We start from the raw sequence: 16,782 nt of genomic DNA, 5'->3' as shown, positions 1-16,782 counted from the left end.
TAGTGACGTACATTTGGAAAAGCGGAGTATATTTTAGAGATTTGCTCGCTAGACTGTTTCAATTGTAGACCCTCTGAAGTTGCATAATTCATGACATCTAGAATTGAACAAATAAAGACCACTAAGACTGGATAGTTCAAGAAGGGGAGGAGCTGTTAATTTGAAACTGAGGAGCCAGGTTTGAGTTCTGTTCTACACACAACATCCTGCGATTCTGGGCAAATCCCTTAATCTCCCTGTGCCATATCAAAAATCTGTACTAGTGTAATGTAATCTGGTTCTCATGTAAAGTGGGCTAAAGCCTTTGCGCCGTGTTGGGCTACATAACAACTGAAAAAAAACACCAAAACAGTAAGTTCAGACAATTCAGGATGCCTAAAATTGAATAATTCAAGAACACTAATGTTGAATAATTCAAATTTACAAAGATTGATTAATTTAAGATACCTAAGGTTGGATAATTCAAGGTCAATAGGCCTGGATGATTCAAGACCACTGAGGTTGGCAATTCAAGACCACAATAGATAGTTTGAGGCAAGTCATCTCCCATCCCAGTTCATCCAAATTAATTTTTACCTGATCAAGACAGCTGTCCTTGGACATGCGTCTCAGTTTGCAGTCAAGGTTGACAATGCGAGCCTCTTTCCTGACCATCTCTATTCTCAGCTCATCGTTCTTTTCTTCCAGTTCACGAATTTGCTTCCTGTATTTGTCCTTATCTATCAAGCACTGAGAGTACTGAGTCTGGGCCTCATCTCGAGAGCGGAAGGCCTGCGGTGAGGTGGGAGAAACAAAAGTCATGAACAACAATGGTTAAGATAAATAATAAATACATACCTATGTCATCACATGAAATACAAGGAAGTTTTCGCAGGTGAAATAAAAGACTTGACTAGTACTAGTCAGTGCTGTGTGAAAAGCTGGACATTGGCATATGTGAAGCAGTAGCAATTTAAACAAAATTATCACACACTAAGTTGTACCTAACAGCCTTCAAGTCAGTGATATGCTCTATCATTAAAACAATAATTAGTCAAACAAAGGAGCATCTTTTAGTAGCCACATCTCTGTTTCATTGTAAAGCACATTTATTTTTAAACATATTATATCACACTCATATTACATCCAAGTTGCTTTATTACTTCTTGGCATAAAAGATTTTAAATGTTAAATGACTCCGCCATGATTTTGTGTGGGTCGGGTAAGACAAGAATTGTCACAGATAATAGATAAAAATGAGAATTTATGATCATAAAAAAATTAATTTCACTCGATGCAACAATGTTCTACATAATGTTCAAGAAAATTATTTCAGATTTTGTTAAAGCCTTTCTTCACTCTCTATTCTAATCCAAGCAATACAATTCCATAATTTGCTCTATCTCTGAGTGAGTCATTTGACAGAGCATTCTTGTACATCCAGCAAGAAGGTACTGTCTTTAGAACCATCATTAATGATCTTACAATCCTTTGCTTTGGATTTTTCAACCTCGGCTGCAATGCAGGAATATCAATATCAAAATCAAAGTAGTGATTATCAGTGTTTCTACTTTTCAGTATACTAAGCATCTGCCAGAGACAATATTTTTCTAAGGTTTACAAAATTCAATGAAGCGAACTGACCGAGATATGGATCCGTGAGGAAGTTTTAGCCATGGAGCTTTGAGGCTTGATATTGTATCTCAGCTTTACCACGGTACCAAAATATGCTGGTAATAAACACTACATTCAAAATCTAAGCTGGGCTCCCAAGACACTCCCAGGGAAAGGCTGTTTCTGGCCTTGCTAGGGAAAACGCCCTCCCACCCCTGTTATGCTGTGGTCGTCAAGTTGGAAACTGTCGAATCAGGAAACAAGACTTTTACTCCTGGCATCCCCATGTATCCAACTGTGTATGCTTTTGGTCAGTCCCTTTATGAATCAATTCTTCAGATAGTCTTTTGGCAAAGATTGAAAGGTCATAGAATCAGGCTAAATACTGGTAGTAAGCAGGTTGTTAGAAATCTGGACTTGCCACCCAATACACATTGAACCTTGACCCAGGGAAGGCAGCATCCCCCCTAATATCTTCATTACCTGGTGTTTTCTGCCTTTGGCATGCATTTGCACTGCAGGTATAAGCCACATAGTTTATTTAAGCCATGCATTTCTGGAGGTGAAACGTTAGGTGGGCCAGAGGTTGTAACCCAAAAGTTGCTCAACACCGTACAGTGATTAATGATGTTTTCTCTGTCATCAGGTTACTAATGGAACTGGAAGTTATGCAATGCTGAATGGTACATCATACCTCAGTTTTGCTGTTTTTTATAGTTATTTTTCAGATTAAACTGAACTCTGGAAAACATAGACATGTGGCTTGGAGAGTGCTATTTCGGTTGTTAAATGCCCTCCTCTGAGTTGAGATTTATGCAAGTGCCTCTAACAATAGAGTTGACATTTAACATCTTGAAATACCCCTGGCTATGGACTACAATGCTATTGGAACATTCTACCCATGGAGTACAGAAGTTTCTAACTTAAATTGCTAGAAGAGAAAGTGAAACATTGAACTGCTGGAACAGAGGTGTGCTACCACTGATTGGTTGCCTTCTGCAGCATCCTTTTACCTTCAAAGGAGTTTCCAGCATTCCAATGTTTAAAACCTATTTCCAATCATATTGTGAACAATGTATGTTCATGCTCAATTACATACATATGTATGTAACTGAGCATTAACTTACATTCCGCATATTGTTAATTATATACACACTGCTATGCTACTGTCATTTTTTAAACAAATTCTCTTTGATATGTACATGTGCGGTGTTCTGCTATGTGTTAACTAGCCCACAATTTGGGTAAGAACTAACCCTGGGCGTAGTTCGCGAAGTAGCACTTCGCGAAGCTACGCAAAGTGCAGTTCGCACTACGCGAGCTACGCGTAGCACTTCGCAAACTGCGTAGTACCTTGTTCGCACTGTGCCAGATGTTGTTTTCAAAGATTGCACAGTGCGGACAAGCAACCGGCACTGTGCAATCATTGAAAATGGCATCTTGCACAGTGCGAGATGTAGTTTTCTGCTGCTCAAGTAGATTTTTACTCGAGCGGCAGCTTTCTCAACGCAAACTGGTAGTTTCTCATGGCGAGCGGTCGCGAGCATACGCGACCACCCGCAATGAGAAACCTGACCTCCTCGCGTTGGGAATCTCGCTGGGAGGTTTATTTTCCATGCTCGCGATCGCCAACTTGATGTTGCTGATCGCGAACAAGGAAAAAGTCTCGCCGGGATGTCATTTTGTTTGCTCGCGGTCGCCAACTTGACGTTGAGGACCGCGAGCAAGCAAAAAATGACCGCAGCACTACGCAACACTACGCTACGCGTGTTCGCACTGTGCTACGTGCAGTTCGCGTAGTGCGAAGTAGCGCGTACTTCGCAAACTACGCGAGCGTAGTGTAGTGCTTTGCCCAGGCTTAGTAAGAACGTCATCTTTCCCAAAATGAAGTCACCTCTCTCACTCATGTTCTCCCCTACCACCCACCCACCGCCCACTACATGCAGTCAAGCTGAAATGTAATGCCTTATTTATAGTGTTATTGTTGTGCTGCTTTTGATGAACGTTCCCCAGCTCAGTTACAATATGCAGCTTTGCCAAGGTCCTTCCACTGGTTCACTGTGCCTATTCATTCATATAACATGCACTTAGAAAATGTGTCTAGTTTTGTTCTATCATCTACGGATGATATTAGCACAGAGGGTGCTGAATAAGTATTCATGTGGTGAGATAGTGCTTATGTATTAAGGTCATATGACTTTTATTTTTTTGTGGTCTGATTTGCTGATGAAATGATACACTTGCTCACACCACCATGAGTCTGCAGATCCTGGAATTTCATATGCGAAAATAATGTGTAAAAGGCATTGATTTTGAGGGTGAGCCAGAAGACTTTACTGTTCTGCTAGGGATGCCATTAATCTCTAAATTTTGCTGCCCATTTGGAATTTATATTAATTTCTGACCTAGCATTCTCTGTATAACTTTATATTGAGAGCCTTCATGGCATTGACTCTGTGTCGCCTATTTTTGAATTTGAAATAAAACCCTTTAATTTGTATTTGATCTAGAACTAAGTTATTGAGATGGGCCCATTTACTTAATAATTTGTATTTTCCTGATTTTTAGCCTTACGGGAGGTACTTTGACGCGGAGACACATTGCATCATGAAACTGAGGTTTAACACTGTCTCCGATAAATGTGGGCATTCTCATTGAGGTCAATTTTGGGGTGTCTAAAATTTCAAGGTAGCCCGCGCCCAAACAAGTTATCCTGGAGAAACTTCCCTAGCACCAGCACAAAATTTGTTGTGTAATTTTACGAACATATTCGCCTATTCCACTTGTTATTCACTGCACTTTCAACCAACGCCTGAGTTTGCAGGGGTGAATGTGTGCATTATTTAACCAGTTAGAAATATATTTTTTGTAAAACATTTGATGAACTTACCTAAGTCCCTGCCAAATCGTCTTGACATTTACGAGTAATTGTTAGTAATTACTCAAAGGCAATACACCCCAAATTAGATTCCCAGTCCTCAAAAAACTTTTTATTTCGTCAAAAATTGTTGGAAACAGAAATAGTCGAGAATACCACACATCTCTGTAATGTCCACATTTCTGGAATCTTAAAACTGCGAAAGAGAGGATGCAGAAATGCTAGGTAGTACCAATGTTAGTGCCTGTTATTGTCAAAAGTTATGGTAACTAAAATGGTAACTGCTGATGTAGAAATAGCTATATCGGGTGGCATTAACACAGTCTTGATTATGGTGGTAATACCTGACAGTTTTGCTATTACTTATTACCCATAAACAGGTGGGTTTGTAATCGAGCCTCAATGTTTCTGTCTGTGAAAGTCTAGTTACACTGCTTTTTTAGAGCTTTTTTCTTTAAAGATGACGTAACAATTAATGGATTCAGGGACTTTTACGCCTCGTGGTAAAGTAGTTACTTTATAAGAACGAAGAAAAACACAGACAAAAGGCTAACAGAAGGCTGATGTGGTGCCATAATATCGCCTACAGATGTACTGTGATCAGGAGCGGCTCTTCCATGGAGCGGAGGAGTGTTGCCCCACTTAAAATCCCCCCAAACCCCATGAAAGATAAAAAGGTAATTTATAACCAAGTCAAGTCAAAAAAGGTCTTTATTCGATTGTCATCATAAAAGACATACTATACATATTAAAAATACATATAAAATACAGTATCAATGTAACAAAACAAGAATAAAATATAAAACCAAATAAAAATTATTTAATGTTCATAATATTAAAACATGAAGGCTATACATAGTAGGAAGTACAAAAACATGCAGTAACAGTAACCCACCCTATGGCCATAATGGTAACAATGATTAAAATCAACAAAATCACATGTGGGACACAAATTAGGATTTAAGCTTCCGAGTCCAGAGGATCCAAGCCCAGCTGATGAATTTGGCAACCCCTATAACAACAAGTTTGGATGTATCGGATTTCAAAATTCTACTGGCAACCTGTGCAGAACGGGTACTCATCAATCGGCAAACAGGATGGAGCCACACCCGTCGTGGGGAAAGATATGCTGGACAACAAAAAAGAAAGTGATCCGTAGATTCTAATTTATAACCATTTCATTGTTCATCCTCATCCCGAGCCAAGCGTCAGGAAGAGGTCGGGTCGCTGCTGAGTGACAACAGCAGGGAGGAGGTTGGGCTGTCTATGCACTTATGTTTAAAGTACGCATGCCTTTTTGGCCATCCGTTTTGAGGTGGCCAGTCACACATGCGTATTTTAAACATCTATACCCAGTTGTCTTAAGACAGCTGGGTTAGAATAGGTACAGGCCTCCGAGGCGCTGTTGAGCTCTGAGTTAGGCCGCTCCTCCAATCAGAGCGCTGCTCTCACAGCATGGGAGCAGTGGCCTGATTGGTCAAGGGAGTTCTGCCCCCCTCTTCCTCTAGATACCAGGCGCTACTGGTGACCATAATATTGACTCCCACAATATCGTCACAGTGGACTTAGTAACAGTACATCTACACTTATCTTGACTCATACACTTATCTTGATGGTCATGTTATATCAGCAGGTCGATATTTCACCACCGATATTGTGACATACAACCGCAAGGGCATATAGCAAATCACAAAAAGTGCCGGTAAGTAAGCAGCCATTTTGTGGAATTCTGTGTAATACTGTACTGATACAATGTGCGAGAGGAGAAATAGATGACACACCACAATCTAAAGCCAATAGTATAGTATAACGATTAACGATACCTGGTCTCGCTCCTTTTCTACTTCTTCCAGCTGTATCATGATGGTGGTCATGCGGTGCTTGTACATTTCACAGTCTTTGACTAGCGTCGAGCACTTCAACTCCAGGTCCTCCTTCTCCTCCAAATACTGAAAAAAGGGTGTAAATGATCAATGAGACGCCTAGATTGATGTAAGATATCCCTGTCCAGTTCTTTTAAAGGACCTCTTATTTTCTTTTCCGTAATGTCTATTGTAAATTACAATATCATGGTGGCCCTGACTGTGCAAAACAAGACAGATGCAGTACATGGCTATAACAAACGTGCTAGTATTTTACTATAAGGAATAAAATTGGCAGGCTGTCCTCAGAAGCAGAAGAAGATTTGTGGATGATGTCATTGCACCTGGCTAGAACTACCGAACAAGGAACCGGCCAAAAATGGGACCACACTGTAAGGAACACACAAGCATACATAATACGAAAAAGAAGAGAGATTGGTACCAAGCTGGATCTATAAATAAGTGACACGAAATACCATGAGCTTCTGTGGGCTAGATCGACAGAGTGTTTAGATATAGGGTAACATTGAGCAAATCATCACTGAATGGGGTCTCATAAACTGGCAGTCAGTATAGAACTACCAGAATGAGAGAACTGGTGTGGATCCTTTAGGGCAAGGATATTAATTCAAATGCTGTATTAGATGTGCCACTAATTCTGGCAGATTGAACTATCAGTGATGTGCGTCACTAAACCGGGGAGGTTAGACAAAAAGAAAAAAAAGAAGACTTACCTGCTGGTCGCCAACCACGCCTCCCCCTGTTTTTCTGGCTCCTGGCAGCAGCCAGGCTCCGATAGCCAGTCACGATTCTGCTGTCACCAGCATGACAGCAGCGTTGTGATTGGTCTGAGCGGCCTGGTTCGGCACTCAGGCAGGGAGTGGGAGCTTGTGCATGTTCTCCACTGAGGCTGCGCAGTACAGTCGGGTGGAGAACATGCTAAGTGTGCATGGCGGTTTGGCCATCCAAACCGTCATGCGCTCTTATGGTGCACCAACCACTCCTCCCTCCCTCTGACGCGAGCCCAGCACGCCCGGCCCTAACCTAGCTCCAAGCTCCATGCTAAAAGTAAAATGATAATAACATTCTGTTATTATCATTTTATTTTTCCTTTGCACTGCTCAGAGAGCAGTGGGCCGACGCTCCTCCACCTTAGCGGAGGAGCTGCCGCTGTCTGGATTGTTGCTTGTGCTCTAACTGTGTCATCCGAACTACAGCTGTATTTGTTCTGTTAATACGCTCAGAGGCGGCTCCTCCACTATGGCGCAGGAGTGTCTGCTAATACGCCCAGAGGCGGCTCCTCCACTATGGCAGAGGAGTGTCGCCTCCCTCCCCGCCAGCAGCTTCAAACATTTAAAAAAGAAAATTATAATAAACCAAGTTTATTGCCATTTTATTTTTCTCTCTCGGGCGAGTCTTGGGTGCGGGCCATTGGAGTGGGGTGGAGGGGGCAGTCACGGACGGAGAGTGGTGAGCACTATGATTCAGTGAACATGATGGTTTGGCCGGCCGTCTTGGACCGGCCAAAGCGTAATGCGCACTGAAGCTCTCTCAAACCCTAACTGCATTGCTGGGTTGGAGACAGCAGTCACAGGCTCCCAGCCTCCCTGGGAGCGCAAATCATGGTCTCTCAGGCCAATCCTGATGCTGGGCCTTTAGCGCTGGAGTGGGCCTTTAATGGCCGGTAGAGCCTGCTATGTCAGGCTCTAAGGCTGTATTAGAATACTGGAATGTTGTGAGCTCCATTGAAAAAAATTGAGTGCTTCGGGCTTCTAATTCTAAGCCCGGAGCTCCATCATTCCAATTTTTGTTCACAGCTTTTGCAGTGAACAAGAGGCCTCACAGGGCTCCCTGAGGCTTTTGGTTTGCAAATTAAAACATTCTGCCCTCTAGGGGCGGAATTTTCTAATAGCCTTAGAGCCCTCCATGGCAGGCTCTAAAGGCCTGCTCCATTGATAAAGGCCCTTACCTTCGGCTCGGGCTTTAAACGCTGGAGCGGCCCTATAATGGCCAGTAGAGCCCACTACGGCAGGCTCTAAGGCTATTGTAAGACACCTCCACCCTCAAAGCTACATTCTCATTCCTTCTATTTTGGTTTGTACTGTTCTCACACTTGGTTTCTCCTTTCCATCTGTTTCACCATTTAAGGCAGTCTCAGAGTGGCATAAAGCACTTTGAAAGGCCCATTGCTCTTTTTCTGCCAGCATCGTCGATGCATTTATATTAGTTGGAAGTGTATCTCTAAAATGCACACAGCCCTGCCAGTTTTACCAGGTCCATTCTCCAGTCCAGGCTTTTTCTTTGATTTCTAGGAATTGTGGTCTTGTTTATTCCATTACAAAACTCCTGGTCCAAGAACTCGAAGGAAAAAACCTGGACTGGAGCACCACATCAAGCATGGACCAGGGACACTTGGCAGCCGTGCACCAAAACTGCACAGTATGATGCCCTTAACCCTCAACATAAAAGATGGCACACCCATGCCTGGCCTTCATGCAGGATGGATGGTGTGTACATATGCAAAACAGGATTGCTTGCAGTAGTCCCTTAGTCAAACACCAATCACTTCTCCAGTGGGAGCTAGAACATTACTCTTTCGATCCTTTTATATATAGAATTTTGAACATTCTACCTGTGCTTTTGCAATATTTTGTTTTTGCACTTAATGTGTTATTTTGCCTCGCCTGCTGGCTCTGTTCTCGAACTCCATGCTGTGGCCATTAGACTCCCTCGGAGTGAATTGCTACCTAGCTGCCCCTGACTTTTAGGCCCGGGGTGTCCTCTGCAGCTCCCTCCCACTCACCAGCTCTGGTGGGAGCACTGGGGGCCGAGAGCTTTCCAAGCCTGATTACAGTTTGTTTCTAGCTCGCTAAAAGCCCTTCATGGGGTCACCGAGCTCTGCACGGGACAAACAACATGCTAAAATAGGTTTGTGGAAGGATGTAGCCGCAGCAGCGATCAATGCGCAACCTGTATGTCACAGGGCAGGACTGTGCAGGGTTTAATCAGAGAACAACACAATAAGTAGAACCGACTTGTGCAAAAAAATTACATCTGCTGTTGTTTTTTGGGTTTTATGTCGGGCTGACATGCGGCCCTTCGGCTTCTTCACAGGGCTTCAGACACTAAGCAGCAGGGGGCACTGAAATCAAATGGTCCACACAAATAAAATACATTTAACCCACTAGGAGCTACTGAGCAAAACTTGGAAGTGATGACATGTGGGGAAAACACAATAAATTTAAACCATAACACACAAGTGGTGCAGATGAACAAAACAACTTTTGCTTGAAATTGTTCCCAAAGTGTGGCACATACCACTGGAGTATTCTTAACGAATAAAAGCTCCTTATGCTTGTCAGAGACGTATGTAAACTCAACACTCAGCTTCTGAAACAAGTGTGTACTCTCCAGGTCATAGATTCAAATTATCACAGGATTAAATAGTATTTCATTTTTCCAAGGACTGCAATTCAGGCAGGAAATGGGTACAGGTGTTATGAAAATCACTACAATATATAAAAAAAAAAGACCTTGCAAGTACCACATTAAAAGGCAAATTTAGTATTTACTACCATTGTTAAGAAAACATTTGGGGCCTTGCTACATACTGTACTTCTGGGGCCAGGTGGGTATTTGCTAGGCCTAGGTGGAGTTTTACTCTGCGTAACTCTGCGAAGGGCCGTAAAAACTCTGCCGCGCTCCGTGGAGTTCGGCCAGTGGCGGAGTATGTTAAGTCACGCTGCTCGCAATGTTTTTTAGCGCTGGGAGTTTGCCCCATGCTGTAAACAGCACTACATGTCACGCAATAGGGTGCTGCTGCTTTCTGCCACTCGAGTAGACATTCTACTCGAGCATCAGCTTCCTCAATGCGAGTGGCGGATTTCTTAACGCGAGTGGTCACGACACATCGGGAGGAGGTCTAGTGCCTGATTTTTTCTCGTGGGCGCTCGCCAACTTAACGTTGGTGAGCTGCTCAAGTGAAAAAAGTTTGCCCTGAGTCACTTTGCGGAGTTTTTTCGGAACTCCGCGCAGTTGCCAAAACTAAACAAACGCTGCCGGTGGAGCAGAATACTTTGCCTACCCCTAGTATTTGCACTCGTTTTTTGTGGTCGAAGGTTACTTTGGTATTACAGAAGGTGCAGCAGACGCTTATTCAGCCTTTTCTGTATTCTGGATCACACAACACAAAAATTTCACAAGTCCCATCCCAAGGCAACATTCACTCATTTGCATGGAAGCACGGCCCTTTTACCTTTGCACCTGAGATGCATTATAGAGGTAGGCACAGGGCAATGAAGCTGTTGAGATGCACGCTGAATGTGCTCAACATATGAGGTGGTTCACAGCTGATGCGCCCCCTTGGAGGGAAGTACGGGTAGCCCATGAACCCCTCAGACGACGCCCACAGATGGGTTGTCACCCACTGCACCTGCTTGCAGGGTTCCCTGCATCCTCTTGAAACTGAGCCCGGATCTGTCTTAGGCAGTGGAAGGTGGACTAGAGGTTTCAAACAGTTAGTCCACTTTCGCTAAGGCTGTGTTGCTGGAGCAAGCACAAGTTCGCACCTGCTATATGCAAATATTTTATCAAAAAGGGGGACTAGAGGACTTTTAAGAGGAGGTCCAGCATACAGGCCCGGTTAATCGTTAGAGAGAAGGAGAATGCAGATCCTCAGAATAGAGGGAGAGTGAGAGTGTAAGGAAGAGACCGTGTAAAAGAGGAAAGGGAGTTCCTCTAGTCGGAACTAGGGTCCTCACACACCAAGCAAGCTAGGTGTCATGCTTCATCATATGGACCTGCTCCTCGTCGGGTCGGCGCTGCAATACCCGATTGACACCCTTAAAGGGGCTCTTTAGCGGAGATCTTCTGTTCCTGGCCGTATGGTGTAGTGCGTGTGAGGGGTCTAGTGGTGTAGATGTGAATGCGTGTAGGTGATTAAAACAAATTGGATAATCCAAAAATAAGGCTTTATTAGGAATGGCTATCCACTTGAGTAAAAACAAAAACAGAGTGGCAGCTAGCTGACGTGAGGGTTCAGCTTAGCTATGCTCTTCTGTGATGGTCAACATGTTTCATGCCTTGGGACCTCCCCCCAGTGAAAGGTCACTATCCTTGCGGTTCATGTGCTGTGTGTCACCAAACTTCAGTGACGAAAGAAGTGGTTTTTTCAGACTCCTTTACTTGGAAGATTCAGAGGCACACTAACTGTAACACCTCTCACTGTATCTATTTAATCACCTGCCCGTGTGAAAAGAGATATGTTGGTATGACCCTGAGACCAGTAAATACACGCATAACTGAACATAAAAGCAATGTGAGATGCCAGAAGATTACCACCCAACTCTACACTCACTGCAAAGAGAATAACCACAAACCAGATTCCCTAAGATGGCTAGTGCTTGAGACCCACCCTAGGATCACACAGAAAGCATTGTTCAAGATAGAACAGAGATGGGTTCATCGTCTGAGGGCAGACCTTGAAGGCCTCAATGACCAAATTCCATGGGCAGCACTTACTGACAAATAATAAATAAGTTCTTCATTCATGACCACTCCGTTAGTTGTTTTACTACTTTACACGGAGCTTGCAGCCTTGCTCACTCACCATTCTGGGATTAAAATTGGATCCTACCCCTATTAGAGTTGAGCGCTTGTCTATTTCTCACTCACTCTACGATGTGGACACTTTTCAGGTTCACTCATTCAGAGATTGCCATTCATCTTTTATTTCACCACATACTTTGGCATCTCAGATTGATCAGATTTGGTATATCGCGATTGTGATCCCTCCCCTTCCCTTTATCTTGGTTAAACCTCCACTGATCACTGGGAATCGCCTATTATACACTTTAACAACCACATCCCAAGATGGCCTCCGCCTGCGACATACCCACATCCTAGAACCAGTCTCTCCTCTCACGCTCTGACGTAGAACACACTTCCGGGTAGCCGGCCCGTCCCCATGTTACCGGCTTGTATATCTACATGGGACCCAGACCGGGGCTATCCTTCCCGGTTCGAGTGGCGCCTGGGTAGGTTAACGGCCCATCCCGGCAGCATCCTAAACGTGAGTGTTATTGCAATGTTGCGGTGTTCCCGTTTGTCTGCGAGGGGTTATGAGAACGGTTTGATTGTGCACCCGTGACTCACGGGTACGGCGGTTTTTAGTAGATTGAGCCTCGCACTGGACTTGCGATTGACATTTGAGACACAGTGGTTTCATCCTTCTAATGAAGGTCTCAACACTCGACGGTGTCAGTGCTCTGTACCAGCTTCCTTTCAAGCTTCCCTGCAGCGCACGATGCTTGACTCCTTTTCTTTGGGGGCTACGGGGCTCCCCTTGGTTCGCATCTTTGTATCTATGCCGGAATATTCCACCCCATACGTGGGTTTCCTAGATGCATTGGTAGTGGACTGGTCTAACCCCGGACTTCACTCGGAGTTCTGGCTATTGCGTGGAGGTGCTTAGGCATTGATTGATGGCTGTACAGCACTAGCTGGCTCACACGTTATCCCGGCTGGCTGTTGAATTTCACCATCTGTGCGCCTCACTTTGACTCTCATAAAGTTTCCCTTGGGGGTCTCCTTGATACTCAACCACCTTTCTGTGTCATGGCTCGCATTACTTTTGCTCGCATGACTGGACCGCACTACGGGCGATATTGTTTTACCTGTACTGACACCTCATGTTGGGCTAGCTGCCCTTTGTGTGTTTTTTGTTTTCCATCCCACATTTTGTCTTCCATTAGGACACCAGAATCTTGGTGTCCCGGTGGCGCAACGAATACGGACAGAAGCAGGGAAATACACCCCAATAGGTGAGTGCCTTGTAACTCCATTATGTGATTACTAGTTCCCTAGACTTCACCGTAGTGAATACCGCACATCTAGTCTTCTGATTTTTAATATGGTGCTTGTTTTTAATCTCACATTTACGTAGAGGATTTATGCACTCTATAGTTTGTTTACTTACACTTGGTTACAATTGGCATAGCCTAGTGTCACATTGTATAGGGAGAGAGTCCTTGTGTGTGATATTTGTCCGAATAGTACTTCATATTCCACACTGACCTATGTCTGGGTTACCTTATAAAAAAAAATTTCCTCCTAGGTCCCCTCTGACATATGGCGAGATCGTTCTCCATAATACATGTGGCAGGTAACTATTATACTTTCCACAGTGTGTAGATAGTTGACAGTTCATTAGGTCCTGAAGAATTGCCATGGATCACTAGGACCACAAGGCATGAAACATGTTGACCATCACAGAAGAGCATAGCTAAGCTGAACTCTCACGTCAGCTAGCTGCCACTCTGTTTTTGTTTTTAATCAAGTGGATAGCCATTCCTAATAAAGCCTTATTTTTGGATTATCCAACTTGTTTTAATCACCTACACGCATTCACATCTACACCACTAGACCCCTCACACGCACTACACCATACGGCCAGGAACAGAAGATCTCCGCTAAAGAGCCCCTTTAAGGGTGCCCGTCGGGTATTGCAGCGCCGACCCGATGAGGAGCAGGTCCATATGATGAAGCATGACACCTAGCTTGCTTGGTGTGTGAGGACCCTAGTTCCGACTAGAGGAACTCCCTTTCCTCTTTTACACGGTCTCTTCCTTACACTCTCACTCTCCCTCTATTCTGAGGAACTGCATACTCCTTCTCTCTAACGATATGCAAATATTTAACAGCGCAACATGGCCCAGATTGGGATTGTTTGCCTAACATGTGATGCCCCCTGTTGACACCTAATTCAAGGGAAGATATTGGGAGAAAGGCCCTGTTTTACTGACAAATTAATGTTTTTATATTTCACACACCAGGGACTGGCCTGGAGCTAAGTGTCACATGGAAATCAAGCAGAAAAAAACGTGTGGGCTTCTAGGAGAAGCCGATCACCTTACCGAAGATCAGAAGGGTTTTGGTACCAGATGAATCTATCCCTCAAGAAGTGAGGACCAAACCCGTGAAGACATCTAATGGTAAGGACCAGTGAACAGAGTGGGAAAACCTAGACACAGAATCCTTTTACTTTACTCTGTAGATCAAACAGAGTTCTGCTTTTTGTACAGACAGCTGGCGTTAGGAATGCCAGCGATGAGCTAGATCTAATGCATAAGATGAGATGCTGGAGGGTTTAACCTAACATGTGTATTTGTAAAGCACACATTCACCCAAGGGTATCTTGGCGAAGAAATAACAGATGTTTATTGTGTATAACTCTTCTTTTCGAAATCCACCCATCCAAGGACACTGCTTTTTGTGCAGCTGGAGTGAGGAACGCCAACGATGAAGACAAATCTTATGCAAAAGATGAGATGCTGGAGGGTTTGTGTATCACTCTTCTTTTCACCCATCCAAGAAATCAGACACTAGCACCTACACCAGAATTCATGACTCAACCTGCCAGCCCTACTGCTGGCCAGGGTTAGCTGTCCAGGAAGACAATGCAAAAACACTACTCGCAACAAAGGAAACCCGAGGAATAAGATGGAGATAGCCATCCGGCAAAGCATGATGAGGTTGAGCCGGTGATTTCAGGGGGTAAAATTAAAGGTATTTAGCAAAAATGCTACAGGAATTTCTACTGGAATTAAATCACAAAAAAAATTACCAGACTGCTCTGCTGAGACCTAAAGATCTGAGAACGCCACAAACATTATGAAACATGTTAATTTGCATGAATCCAAACTTCCTTCACACTTGAGGCTGAGAAACGTTAGCAGAGTGGCTACTCGGAGCTGACAAGAACCCCAACTAACCAAAAAACCACAAACGTTCCACCACTGAAAAAACACTCCTTAAAATGGAAATAGGGAACAAGGAGCATCAGGTCATAAGAAAATGTGCTAACAAAAACAGACAGCATCCACACATGAAATGCCTCCATTTGAAGATATTAAGCAATATCTTAATTAAAATAGCTAGGGCTATCAGTTTTTTATTTTACAATAATGGCTTGTGAAAAACCCTGTCTATTTTTAAAAATAGTGAGAACCTGCTTTTATATGTTTCTAATTCACTTCTTTCTCTTTGGAAGCGGTATTTTATATGTATTTGCAATTGCACTTTCAAATTATTCATGCAAAATAAACCAATAGTATAAGAGCTGTTGGTGGGGCTGGTCCCAGAAAGTACCTGTCTTGGGGGAAAATTATATTTACATTTTTTATGTAAGTGTGTGTATTTGTATTTATATGATATTTGTTTTGTATAATGTATGTTGCTTTTATGACCCTAGAGATCGAAATACAGCTTTTCAATCATGAAGATATTAAGTTACACAAAAGGGGTGACTAACAGAGGAAACTGGTCCAGGCACAGTCAGGTTTGAAGACCCAGGGATGCTCAAGAGAAAGCAAGTGCAGGAGGGATGTGCAGCAATAGGCTGTGATAGGTGTAAAGGTTTTCAAAGGTATTCATTTACAGAGTCTTTGCCTGCCCAGGCCGCAGTTGGAGGTTGAGCTAAAGAAAGGACCTGTGCTCAGGTCTGATGAGCTAAAGAAAGGACCTGTGCTCACAGGAGCTAAAGAAAGGACCTGTGCTCAGGTCTGATGAGCTAAAGAAAGGACCTGTGCTCAGGTCTGATGAGCTAAAGAAAGGACCTGTGCTCACAGGAGCTAAAGAAAAGACCTGTTCTCAGGTCTGATGAGCTAAAGAAAGGACCTGTGCTCACAGGAGCTAAAGAAAAGACCTGTGCTCCGGTCTGACGTCAACATTCTGCAGTCCTTAAATTAAAACTAATTGCATTTTTGGCAGTCTGAATGAGAAACCATTTGCATCAATGAGCTGTGCAAGGATGAAAGTGTCCTGCAGCGGGTATCCGTCCTTTCACCTTTGAACAGCAAAAAGCCTCACTAAGGGTTCAATAAGAACTTCCTCCGGCAGGCCTAGTCTTGCAGGGCTGCATCCAGGGGATACACGTTTTGTTTTCTTAAATATGTAAGAGATATTCACTTTATTACTATAAATCGAAAGGATGCCTCCAAGGCTGTGACCTTATTCTGTGGAGCCTGTTGCAAGTCATTGCTCACTGTTGGGGTTACCGTGAGTGTCAAACCTGCCGAAACGTATCGGGGGAAAATGCCCAGTAATTAACGAGACCTCTGAATGTGGCACAGTAAGCATCGAATTTGCATGTTGTTCCCATTACTGGGGACACACTCGTGATTGAGTGATATTTTTGCACCCTAAAGATTTTGAGAGTGGTTGAGGTTTATTGTGCCCCATAAATACTGGTCCAAAACACCAGGGACCATATTATACAGCGTACCCCGGGGATGCAACATGCGTTCGCACCTGCTTTGCACGCCCCCGGTGTTACAGAAGGGGCCACAGACACTTGTGCGGCTCCTTCTGTAATAAAAATAGTGCTGGCGCACAAATAGCACCAGCACGACCATCAGGCGCGTAGCTTCAGGGGGGGCGTTTAAGGTGTTA

General features: G+C 43.8%; 1 protein-coding gene across 6 annotated transcripts in view; it reads right to left on the bottom strand.

Moving 5' to 3' along the window:
• Positions 1-16,782, bottom strand: part of CARD11 (caspase recruitment domain family member 11) — a 935,632-nt gene that overhangs the window by 300,347 nt on the left and 618,503 nt on the right. For all 6 annotated transcript variants that reach the window (XM_085629202.1, XM_085629205.1, XM_085629200.1 and 3 more), the window contains exons 7-8: positions 6,295-6,420; positions 577-771 (exon numbers count right to left, since the gene is read on the bottom strand). In XM_085629202.1, coding sequence (XP_085485328.1) covers positions 577-771; positions 6,295-6,420 — 321 coding nt within the window. The remainder of the gene's footprint in view (positions 1-576; positions 772-6,294; positions 6,421-16,782) is intronic.

This window comes from Triturus cristatus, chromosome 10, assembly GCF_964204655.1.
Source record: "Triturus cristatus chromosome 10, aTriCri1.1, whole genome shotgun sequence".
NCBI classification, from domain to species: domain Eukaryota; kingdom Metazoa; phylum Chordata; class Amphibia; order Caudata; family Salamandridae; genus Triturus; species Triturus cristatus.
This window is presented reverse-complemented; position numbering and strand designations above follow the sequence as displayed.